General features: G+C 39.5%; 1 protein-coding gene across 2 annotated transcripts in view; it reads left to right on the forward strand.

Annotated features, from left to right (window-relative positions):
- The window catches only part of jar (Myosin heavy chain 95F jaguar), a 52,612-nt gene that overhangs the window by 23,137 nt on the left and 17,501 nt on the right, over positions 1 to 11,974 (forward strand). Inside the window, exons 2-6 of one of the 2 annotated variants that reach the window (XM_089729625.1) lie at positions 6,600 to 6,792; positions 7,506 to 7,579; positions 9,650 to 9,779; positions 10,471 to 10,635; positions 11,651 to 11,913. In XM_089729625.1, coding sequence (XP_089585751.1) covers positions 6,606 to 6,792; positions 7,506 to 7,579; positions 9,650 to 9,779; positions 10,471 to 10,635; positions 11,651 to 11,913 — 819 coding nt within the window. In that variant the 5' untranslated portion in view covers positions 6,600 to 6,605. Of the gene's footprint in view, positions 1 to 6,598; positions 6,793 to 7,505; positions 7,580 to 9,649; positions 9,780 to 10,470; positions 10,636 to 11,650; positions 11,914 to 11,974 lie in introns of both variants that reach the window. The other variant, XM_089729624.1, reaches the window with a different exon arrangement.

Consider the following 11,974-nt stretch of genomic DNA (forward strand, 5'->3'; position numbering starts at 1 on the left):
GTCTTCTATAATGTACCATTTCTTCATTCACTCCCCTCTTACACATAATAATATCATCTTTCACGCAATCCATCCATTTCTTCTTAGGTCTACCTCTTCCTCTATATCCTTCCACATTCATAGTTAACATTCTCTTACCAACCTCATTTTCATTTCGTCTCATCAGATATCCATACCATCCCAAACGCGCACTTCTCAGCTTCTCCGTCACAGGTGCCACTTTCAGACTTCCTCTAACATATTCATTCCGTATTTTATCCTTTCTCGTTACTCCACACATCCATCGCAACATTCGCATCTCTGCTGCATGCAATCGCAATCTATAATCTCTCTAAATAATCTTGACCAATATTTTACAATACAAGGCACAACTTTTTTTTATTTATTCCTTACATGTGTGGACGAGCTCACAGCCCACCTGGTGTTAAGTGGTTACTGGAGCCCATAGACATCTATAACGTAAATGTGCCACACACCTTGAGATATAGTTCTAAGGTCTCAGTATTGTCGCAACGGCTACTCCACCCTTCAAACCGAAACGCATTACTGCTTCACGGCAGAAATAGGCGGGGCGGTGGTACCTACCCGTGCGGACTCACAAGAGATCCTACCACCAGTAAAAACTGTGACCAAAGGCACAAGAAAAACTATCAAATATAATTGATAATTTGAGTGTTGAGAACCTACTTATTTTGTCGACGTTACCAAATATGTTTGAAGTTTTTCGTGGACTATTAAACGTTACCCGACAACCGCTGGTTTGATTAAAACGACTTTTACAATTTATTATTAGCAATACAGTGCAACCTCGATATAACAAATCTGAAGGGAACGAGTAAATATTCATTATATCAATAATTCGGTAAACTGAAGTTTGTTATATTAAGGTTAGGTTTGTCTACCATTTATTAAAATGAGGTAAAAAAAATTGTTTTATTCACCACAACATTACGTACTGATCTTGTTATAACGAAAAACTTATAAATGATAACACATTTTACCAAATTACTGTATGTATTTTCTATTTAAAAACAATTAGGTAGGTTACAATTCTTCTCAAACATGTCGAGACTGATTCACATACTATAGGATTAGAGGTCATACTGGTGGAGACGTTATATAAAGGTTGTGGGTTGACAAAAGTCGTTAATTAGAGATATTTACACTTTTTTTGATAGTTGAAAATCCGTTATAAAGAAGCTGTTCGCAAGAAATCTTCGCAATGTAAAGATATATTTTACATTGATTCTTATGGAAAATTCAAGGAGATAACTAAGAATTTGTTATCTCCTTGTTGTCTTGTATTTGTTGTCGTTATATTGAGGTTCGTTATATTAAGGGTGCACTGTTTTAGCAATTTTTGTAATCATATCTGTGACTCACAAAATCCCAAATAGACCGCGAATATTCTAGAACTTGTCTAAGGTTTCTTGAGTAACTTGTTACAGAGTCATGCCCACAATACTTGAACTAGTTTTTATTCAATCACACCTTTGTGTGTATTCAACAATTTGAAGTTAAACAAGTATATATGTAAATATTCTGTTTTACGTCATTACGACCACGCATAGACGCGTTTGAAATGTGATGATGGCGGCGAATATTGCGCATCCCTTAGACAGTTTTCCGGACGAACGCTTCCATCCTCAACGAGCTAAAACTTGACAAGAGGCTATCCACCATATGCCTAGAGTGCTCCAGTATTTTGTTCATATAGCAAGAAAGCCCTTTGACAACCTGGAGAGACTCATAGTGATGGGTAAAGTGGATGGAAGACGATCCAGAGGTCGAAGCCAAAAAAGATGGAGTGACCAAGTGTCCGAGCATCCGCACACAACATAAGTGGTAACGTAAGTTCCAAACATAACTGGCTACAAATCACAAAAAAAAGGTCACAGGCGGACGCATCACCGATTGAAGCAGGAGGAGAAGGACGACATTACTCCTTGTTCCAACTAAAGAAATAAAAGTCCCGATCAACAATAAATGAAACGCACAAATAACCAATCAGTGGTGGTGTCTGAACTTGACATTTGTCTCAATCATGTGAGCCCAGATAATTCAATTAATGTCAGTCCTTGAAGGTAATTGAATGGGTGACTGTAAGGAGCACATAATCCTCAACTTTAAATATACTTTCATACTATACATATCTTTATATATAATAATATATATTTCTTCTGTGCGTGTGTTTGTCACTGAACTCCTAAACGGTTTGACCGATTTGAATGTTTTTTTTGTATGCGTTTGGGCGGCACCCTGGATGGTTTAGATACTTTAGATTCACAAATCAGCCTGGCATATGGCGCTGCCGTCGGTATCTTGGTTATTTATCTATACTGCAACTAAACTGCTGGATCGACTTGAATGAATTTTTGCAGAACAACGTCTGTCGGGTCCGCTAGTTTTTTTATATATCTGTACAGATTTATTTTGGTTTACTAGCCAACTTTCTTAAATGCGACAGTAACTCATGTCTGATTAAGAAATTTATGTATACTACATTTAAAACATAAATAATATTTGTTTTGTAATTGATTATCAGCAATTTACCCTAAGGACATTCCCCTTCCAACATTCACCAACCTCACAATGGATAGCAAAGATTTATTTCAATAAAAAAATGTACTCCCCTAAATACATTAAAGCAGGGTTTAAAAGAAACAAGGTGGAGTCATGACAATCGTTTGGAAGTATCACGCCAAAGGTAGCTAGCTAGGTCACAAAATGCCACGCATAACCTACAAACGGATATGACCTTTCGGGCCTAAAGATTCAAGCCGTTATTTCCGTAGCAAGACGGCGACCATCAAAGTCCACCCCGACCAAATGTCAGGGTTCGTACGAATATTATTGATGTTAGGGACTTTAGACCTGCGTAATAAATGTAGTGATAAAGCTGAATCATCTTTGGTGTTTTTTGTTCTTTTTCTTGCAACTAAATGAATGTACCACCTACGACATTTCATTATTGTCTTAGTCTTAGTCTTCTGCTTAAGATACAGACTTTTATCACCTAGTTCAGCCTTTCTCAAAGTGGGCAATAACGCCCCCTTGTGGGCGCTGCAGGCCTAAAGGGGGGCGGGGGGTAAGAGACCCAGAAAAAGGGGGGGACTCTTCGACACCGACTGAGCTGTCGTTATAGTGGTTTTTAAATAGGTGAAAAAATGGGGGTGTTAAAAAATAATTTATTCCCAAAGTGGGCAGTAGACAAAATAAGTTTGGGAACCCTTGACCTAGTTATTTTTTTATTTTTTATTTCTTAGATGGGTGGACGAGCTCACAGCCCACCTGGTGTTAAGTGGTTACTGGAGCCCATAGACATCTACGACGTAAATGCGCCACCCACCTTGAGATATAAGTTCTAAGGTCTCAAGTATAGTTACAACGGCTGCCCCACTCTTCAAACCGAAACGCATTACTGCTTCACGACAGAAATAAGCGGGGTGGTGGTACCTACCCGCGCGGACAAAGCAAGCAAAGATGCAAATTATGATTGTGTTTTTACTTCTATGTTAACAAGAAATAAATAAAAAAATAAAATAAAAAAATTACATCAATTACAGCCTAATTTCGCGTTTTTAGAGTTCATTTTACAACTTCCTCTGCTCAGAAGTAATCTTCGTAGTCTTGCACGCACGTAAAGTTTAGTAGTTCAACTATTTCTATGTCTGTGGTGGTTCGTCCTAACCAAAGAAAATACTGTAAATTTCTCTAATATGTATTAGCAGTTTTTGAAATCACAGACTTCCTAACTTCCTACCTATTCGTGTTTTCCATTTGTTTCGTTGTAAAATGTATTTAAGGTTATATAAATAAAAGAATATGTTTTCATATTTATTTTCAGTTGTTCTTTGGTGTGGATAAGGTTGACTTTACAATCCAATAAACGGTGCGTGAATTATACGAACAAACAAACAAATGTTCACGATTGACTTCCACGGTGAAGGAATAACATCGTGTAATAAAAATCAAACCCGCAAAATTATAATTTGCGTAATCACTGGTGGTATGAACTCTTGGGAGTCCGCACGGGTAGGTAACACCACCCCTCCTATTTCCGCCGTGAAGCACTAATGCGTTTCGGTTCGAAGGGTGGGGTAGCCGTTGTAACTATACTGAGATCTTAGAACTTATATCTCGAGGTGGGTGGCGCATTTACGTTGGAGATGTCTGTGGGCTCCAGTAACCACTTAACATCAGGTGGGCTCTGAGCTCGTCCACCCATCAAAGCAATACAAACGCACTCAATACGATAATAATAACACCTATATTAGTTAGATCGTATTCCAACAAAACTTTATCGTTTTATTTGGTTTTTAATATGGAAAATAAAATAAAAGTCCACTATAGAAACGATCAGATTAGATTATGTATCTAGTATCTTGAGAATTCGATCGTAAAGATCTTCAAATAGATTGATACAATAAGTATAGAGTGATAAGGTTCTAAACTAAAAAAGTGCCAGTAAAATCGATATAACAGTCAACAAGAGTGACATAAATATAGTAATATAAAGGTTATGGGTCCGTTTAAATATTAAAATTTTAAACTACTTCAAGAACGTGGATGTTCAATGTTTCGCATTACGTATTTTTTTATATTATTATGTTATGTTTTGTATGTTTTCTTTTTTTTAATTATTTTTGTTACAAAAGATAATGTTGTTACAAATTATTCGATTACCGCCCACCATTAGCCAAGTCGTCAGCTCAGCCCTGTGCTTGAATTTTTTCGGTGCTTTTTGTTCCTTCCCTACCTATGATGATAGTCTTGAGAGGCTATATCAGCGTTACCCTAACGTGTAGGTGAGCTCTCGGGTTCAAACTAGGAGGTACTGCTAACACTGGCTCTAGCAAGAGCAGTGCTTCCCAGAATCTACCACCGGATCGGAAACGCGACCCACAGATAAGATCCGGCGAGAAACTCAGTGGCCTAGTGCTTCGAATATTTGCGCGCTGTGCTATGCCGATCATCCCAAGCACACGATATCTTTACGCTTATTCAATACTCGTTAAACCAGTAAAACATAGTGTAATTATGTGCGAACCGTGGTGAACGATCACTGTTTCGCTTCCGGCGGTCACCAGCCGTGACGGAGCGTCTGACAATGTTTTCATGTAATTTTTTTTTTATAAAATCTCTGACGTAACACACAGGAAAGTACGCTTCGTGGCTCCGAGAGCGTGTTAATTATTCATTCGAAAGATACAGTAGACGTAGTGTCGATTACGTAACTGAGAAACGCCACTTGGTCATTCGGAGCGCGTTGTGCACTCATGTTATTAATTAAGTTTTACCGTTTTTGATAATGTTGCAGTCGGTCAGGGTCGAACTCAGCCGTGTTGAATCCGAGACTGTTTATTGTTCTTTGGCGTTAAGATGTTTCGCAACGGTCAACGACCTAGATTTTTCGGGGTCAATGACATTCTAAAGTCGTTTTGCTACAATCTACAACAGTCGAGCTAGAAATTAAGTACTAATAATATAAGTAAGTGGCCGCGAATCGTTGGCTTTAGAAACCGGTGCAATTTTCTCGAGTCTAGTTAAGGATTAATTTAAATAAATGCACGTTGTTTTGTGTTTCCTAAGCAACATTACTCAGTTTTTTTTTTTTTATGGAAATAATAGTATTATTTTCATTAATATTTCCTCGGTTTCCGAAGATTTTCAAGGGAACATCTATTAGTTTAAATCCCTAGATCAAAAGATTAGTATGATGATTTGAATTCGACCCTGTTTGTATCGAATTTCAAATGTACTAACATTTTTAAATAATGAATAATATTACAAAAGCCATCGATATGTCGTAACCAAATTATATTCGAGTATATAATTTATAATGTCAATAAGTTCCAAAACATATGTTTGAAGGTCTGTGTCAAGACTGTAAGGACTGTGTGACGTATGTATATACATATGTATTAGTATTGATGTGATATTATGGATGCATTCATAATATGTACAAGATCTTATGTTCGTATATCGTATGAAACTGTAGTCAGAATACTTTTATTATGCCCCATTGTTTATAATTAGGCAACCTCTAATGTTATGTAGAAATTCCAAATTAAGGGTCATTAAATTCATACAGTTGCTTGGACTTGAACTGAATGATTCCGTCACTCGGAGAGTTGGCTGTAATAATAGATTTCAGCTTTTATTTATCTCTAGACCAATGATTCTCAACCTTTTTTGTGTCGTGGCACAGTTAACGATTTCAAAATTTTAATTATGAAAATCGTGTGCTCACTACACACAAATGGAATGTTTAATAATTTCCAAAATTTTTAATTTTGGCGGCACACAAATGTATTTGAGAATCACTACTCTAGGCGAATTTTTTTTACCAATCCAATTGACATTCCAATATTGTGTCCCAAGAGAGGTGCTCTAGATTCGTTATTCGTTATTCTTCTTGATTTCTTTCGGTAGGCAGCGGCTTGGCTCTGCCCCTGGCACTGCTGAAGTCCATGGGCGACGGTAATCACTCTCCATCAGGTGGGCCGTATGCTCGTCTGTCTAAAAAAAATTGTTATTCTGACTCCGGTACCTGCATATCACGTGTGAAGCTAATCCTCACAATTCTTCTTCCCCAGTGAACAATGACGATCGACAAGCAGTTAGTATGGGTCCGGGAGCCGAACGAGGGCTTCGTCCTGGCGCGGCTCCACGAGCTCATGGGCGAGGAGGCGGACGTGGTGCCTCTGGACAACAAGTACCCGAGGAGGACTTGCAGCTTCGAGGATATATTCCCTGCTGGAGATCCCAATAAAGATGTCGACGACAACTGTAAGTTTACACAGCTTTGGCTTGGCTCTGCTCCTGGCATTGCTGAAGTCCATCCGCGACGGTAACCACTCACTATCAGGTGAGCCGTATGCTCGTCTGCCTACAAGGGCAATAAAAAAAAAAGTCTTCTCGTTTGGTACATACTCCTTATTAAAGATGATAGTGCATGAAGAAAGTAATAATAATTATAAAAAAAAACAAAATCACTAACCAGGGCCCTGAAACTGCGATGCTTTGAGACAATAATTTTTTGTTGTATGGAAACTAGCGACATCTTGTAGCGGATACCCCTGAACTTATATGTTATTAAAGTTAAGGCATTTCATGATTGTTTAACTAAACAGAAAAAAAAACATACAAGTTTTTATTTGTTATAGGCAAATTTTATCAATTTGTGGTTTTTCTGAAAATTCACAAAATCCTTCATTAAGAATAAAATATAGGATAGGTAATATGTTACTGCCATTTACAGGAGCAATGAGAAACGAATCGAAGCGAAGCCATCTAGTGGCCGACGCCCGTAAACGTTTTTGTTGAGTGCTTGAATTGCTTATCTATAATTATTAATTTATGTGAAATGTGAATTATCTATGTCACTGCCACAAACTGTTACTACCAAGTGTTTCTTAATGTTTATACGTTTTACACTGGAAGAGAGAATGCCCGAAACTTAGGTTCGTTGTAAATTAATAATTTTTTTCCTCATATTTCAGGCGAGCTGATGTTCTTGAATGAAGCAACACTCCTGAATAATATCTTGACTCGTTACAAGAAGAACAAGATATACGTAAGTGAATACAGTTATAATTCCAACAACAACAAAAACTTTGAGTATTTTAGTGCTGTCTGCATTTAAAGACAGTGAGCAGTTTAATTCATAAAGATCAATAACATTGGACCGTATAATGTAGGTGTAGGTTCACCAGTCATCGTTCTCGTCGAACCCGTCGCTTGCGACGAAGGGCTCGACGAGTAAATTAACCCTCAGACACAGCTCACTGAGTTTCTCGCCGGATCTTCTCAGTGGGTCGCGTTTCCGATCCGGTGATAGATTCTGCGAAGTACAGCTCTTGCTAGGGTTCGTGTTAGCAACGTCGTCAGGTTTGAGCTCCGTGAAGCTCACCTACTAGTTAAAGTTACGCTGAAATAGCCTCTCAAGGCTCTCAGCTAGGTAGGATTAAAAAAAAAAACTGGTAATCGGGTGGACTAGCTCACTGCCCTTCCTCTTATTCGTCTCGGCTTGCGATATAGTCGTGATGGTTATGAGAGTGCTCTGAGGAATTGTTTGAAATAATTCTATAATCTCAGTTTTACCATCACACCGCTCGCCACCAGAGTAGAATTCATCCATACTACCTGGAGCCACTGCGTTCATCCACAGTGCGTTTCCAAAGATATTTTTTGGGACGTACCATCCAGCTTTGGAATGAGCTCCTCTCCACGGTATTTCCCGAGCGCTATGACATGTCCTTCTTCAAACGAGGTAGGCTAACGGTAGGCAGCAGCTTGGATCTACCCCTGGCATTGTTGAAATCCATGGGCGACGGTAACCACTCACCATCAGGTGGGCCGTATGCTCGTCTGCCTATACGGGCAATAATAAAAAATTATTGTATAATAGCATCGTAGGGAACATATTTAATGCATCTCCGTTTTCCTATAGTCAATTAAAGAAAAACTGTTTCTAAACTTTTACGTTTTATTTCACTTCTACTTTGAGCGTCCATGACCACGAAGACAATATTCGAACTATCGAAAATAATATAAGGAATTAAAAAAAACGCGAAATTAAACTTAAATGTATTTTTAATTGTATCTACGAAAACCGATGTGTGTGTATGTGTGTGAAAAGCGATAAAAAACTTTATAATAAGTTTAAAGCACGCGTTGCATGGTTCACACCACTGTGCACCTTGAAAGTTTATGCTCTATCGGTTTTCAAGAGTACGAGTATTAGCTTTACGGTTGTCTTGTATTACATATTATTATATATTCTTACATTGTATTGTTACTACCAGACGAGTTCAGCTCAAAAGTATTTCTTTTCTTTCTTTGACAACAAGTTTTCTTTGAGGTGTAGAATCTACTAGAATGTGGATGAACAGAGGTAGATAGCTTGGGATATGAAGTTTATTTATTGCAGATTTTTTATTTATTGCTGAGATGTGTGGACGAGCTCACAGCCCACCTGGTGTTAAGTGGTTACTGGAGCCCATAGACATTTACCATTTATATTAGACCATTCCTGACAAAAAAAGACCATAGACATTACCCATAGACATTTATTTAGATGCGTTGTACCTTACGAACCTGAAGGTTCTCTCGCAATATCTTCCGCGTCTCGATAACTTTTACAAGTCGTTGCTAAATAATTGCACACCTGACAATATAACATGAAAACCTATAGTATTTTCTTCCGGTTTCTTCGTCGTTGACCAAATTAAAATGACGATCTAATCTTGGGCTTATTAATACCATATTATAATTTTCGAACTATGTTTGGAATACAGTTGTATACCATCATAAAAACCGGTAGTAAAACTTGTTGCATTTAAGCAACCTTGTGTCACCAACGATACAAATTCATAGGGCGTAGGAAGCATATATCCGTTCTGATTTAAAAATCCGAGAGTAACATTACCTTACGACCTCCCGTCTCAAGTTGGACCGTGAACTCATGACCGTATAGTGCGGTATAATTACCGAATAGCCAATGACTGGTGTAACGCCTCGATCAGCTGAAGCAATAACTTTCCAGATTATCGCCTATCGACCTAACCTCACCGACACATCACATAATAGAACTAAGCTTAAGTAGAATTAAGCTTACATTGTAATATTTCACGATGAATTTCAGACGTATGTGGCGAATATTCTACTGGCGGTAAATCCTTACAAAGAAATAGCAGATCTGTATTCTTCCAACACGATAAAAATGTATCAAGGGAAATCTTTGGGACAACTTCCGCCTCATGTTTTTGCTATCGGTACGTATAATGAAGTGATGGTAAGGCGTATTGGAAGCTCGCTGAAGTAGGACCACCGTCTTGCTTATTTCTGCCGTCATGCGATGCCCGATTAAAAGCTGGGATAGCCGTCAAGCAATACTATTCAGAATTCCACTTAATGTTTCAAACTGGGTGGCATTCTCGTTATGATGTCTATAGCTCCGGTAACCAATCAACATGAGATGTACCCTGAACTCATTCGCCTCTATATAAAATAAATAGTAATAAATTAGAAAATTTCTGGGAAAAAATCACGTAAGGCCCAAATTAGGATTCCCTGTGTTATGGATGTCAGAACCTAACATGCAAATTTATGTATATTTAAATATATACATGGATAAACATCCAGAAAAAGAGCAAACAAACTGTTTATAACACGAATGTTTGACCGATGTGGGAATCGAACCCACGACCCTTGGCCCAACAGTCAGAGGCTTTAACCACTGCACCACCGAGTCAGACAGTAAAGGCCGGTGTTGTGTTTTTAGATAAGCCATTTTTAATCACCGAAATATAAACATGTAAAATATCATGAACGTATCTTACTAGTACTGCACAGCGCACAAGCTAGTGCCAGAAGCAATAACTCATCCCGAGTTGCATCTGTATATTTTGCGTGTACTAGGATCGGTACGTAACGATCTGTGTGAATAGGGATTTCGTTCCGCAGCCGACAAAGCGTTCCGGGACATGAAAGCGTTCAAGCAGTCGCAATCCATAATCGTGTCGGGCGAGTCCGGCGCCGGCAAGACGGAGTCCACCAAGTACATCCTCAAGTACCTGTGCGAGCTGTGGGCCAAGAGCGCGGGGCCCGTCGAACAGAAGCTACTGGACGGTAAGGCGCCACCGGCAAACTCTAGCTAATTTCAACTTTATTGGTAAGAATGAGACACTTTTATCTCTAGTTATTTGCTGGTAACTTAAAGCGCCACTCTAGTAATTCGCGTACTGGTGGTGAGAGTTCACGGGCTTAACCTGAGAATTTACTAACACTGGCCCTAGCAAGAGCAGTGCTTGGCAGAATCTACTACCAAATTGGAATCGCGATCCACTAGAAAGATCCGGCGAGAAACTCAGTGGCTCGTCGAACTCTTCGTTGTGATCGATGAGTCCTGTCAAATCTGAATGGGTTATTGGGGGAACGCTATATCATTATTATGCGTAAGTAATGGAGAATTTTAGTAGGAACTAGAGTGTATAGGTTTACGCAAAAAACGTAAAAAAGGATTGTGTGGTTTTATGAAACTACGGTAAAAGTGAATCTTTTTTTCACATTATAGACATTTAACTCTGACAAACAACATTTACATTAAACACTGACAAAAACAAACAAAATAGCGTAGAGCACTGGCACAAATGAGTAATAATCTATACACTACACTACACGGTCAGCTGCTGCGAACTATAGGCGCCGCCATATTGGCCTTGGCTGCTCTGATGAGCGCCTTTCACTTTATCCCTACGTCGCGGTCGACCGTCACGCGACATGCAACACACAGACGAAAAAGTTTGAGACGATGTAATAAAAGTTTTACTTTAAAATTTGTACCCAGACTCCCTCTCCTGGGTTTCCAAACTTATAATAAACTAGCTGTACCCGTCCGCTTCGCTGGGCATTTAAAATTAACATTATTATTTATCACCCCCCCATAGTCTTATCATTAACGCCCCCGCAACTGGTGTAGGGAGTCCAACACTCATATAAATATTCCTATCCATTAAGTACATGTATTTTCTACACGGATACCAAGTTTCAAGTCAATCGGATGCATGGTTCAGTAGTTATAACGGAACATCCGTAAAAACCACTGTAGATTTGTATATTAGTATAGAATAGATAATGTTTTCAGCGAACCCTATCCTCGAAGCGTTCGGTAACGCGAAGACGACCCGCAACAACAACAGCTCGCGCTTCGGCAAGTTCATCGAGGTGCACTTCAGCGGCGCGTGCAGCGTCACCGGCGGACACATCTCGCACTACCTGCTGGAGCGCTCGCGCGTGTGTCGCCAGGCGCCCGCCGAGCGGAACTACCACGTGTTCTACCTGCTGTGTGCCGGCGCGCCGCCCCCCCTGCGCACCTACCTGCGCCTCACCAAGCCAGACGACTACTACGTGAGTCCGCCGCCCAACACCCACCCCCCCAACCCTCACACACAGCTACAGCTGCTCACGC

The sequence above is a fragment of the Bombyx mandarina genome, chromosome 09, assembly GCF_030267445.1.
Source record: "Bombyx mandarina strain Sakado chromosome 09, ASM3026744v2".
Taxonomy (NCBI): domain Eukaryota; kingdom Metazoa; phylum Arthropoda; class Insecta; order Lepidoptera; family Bombycidae; genus Bombyx; species Bombyx mandarina.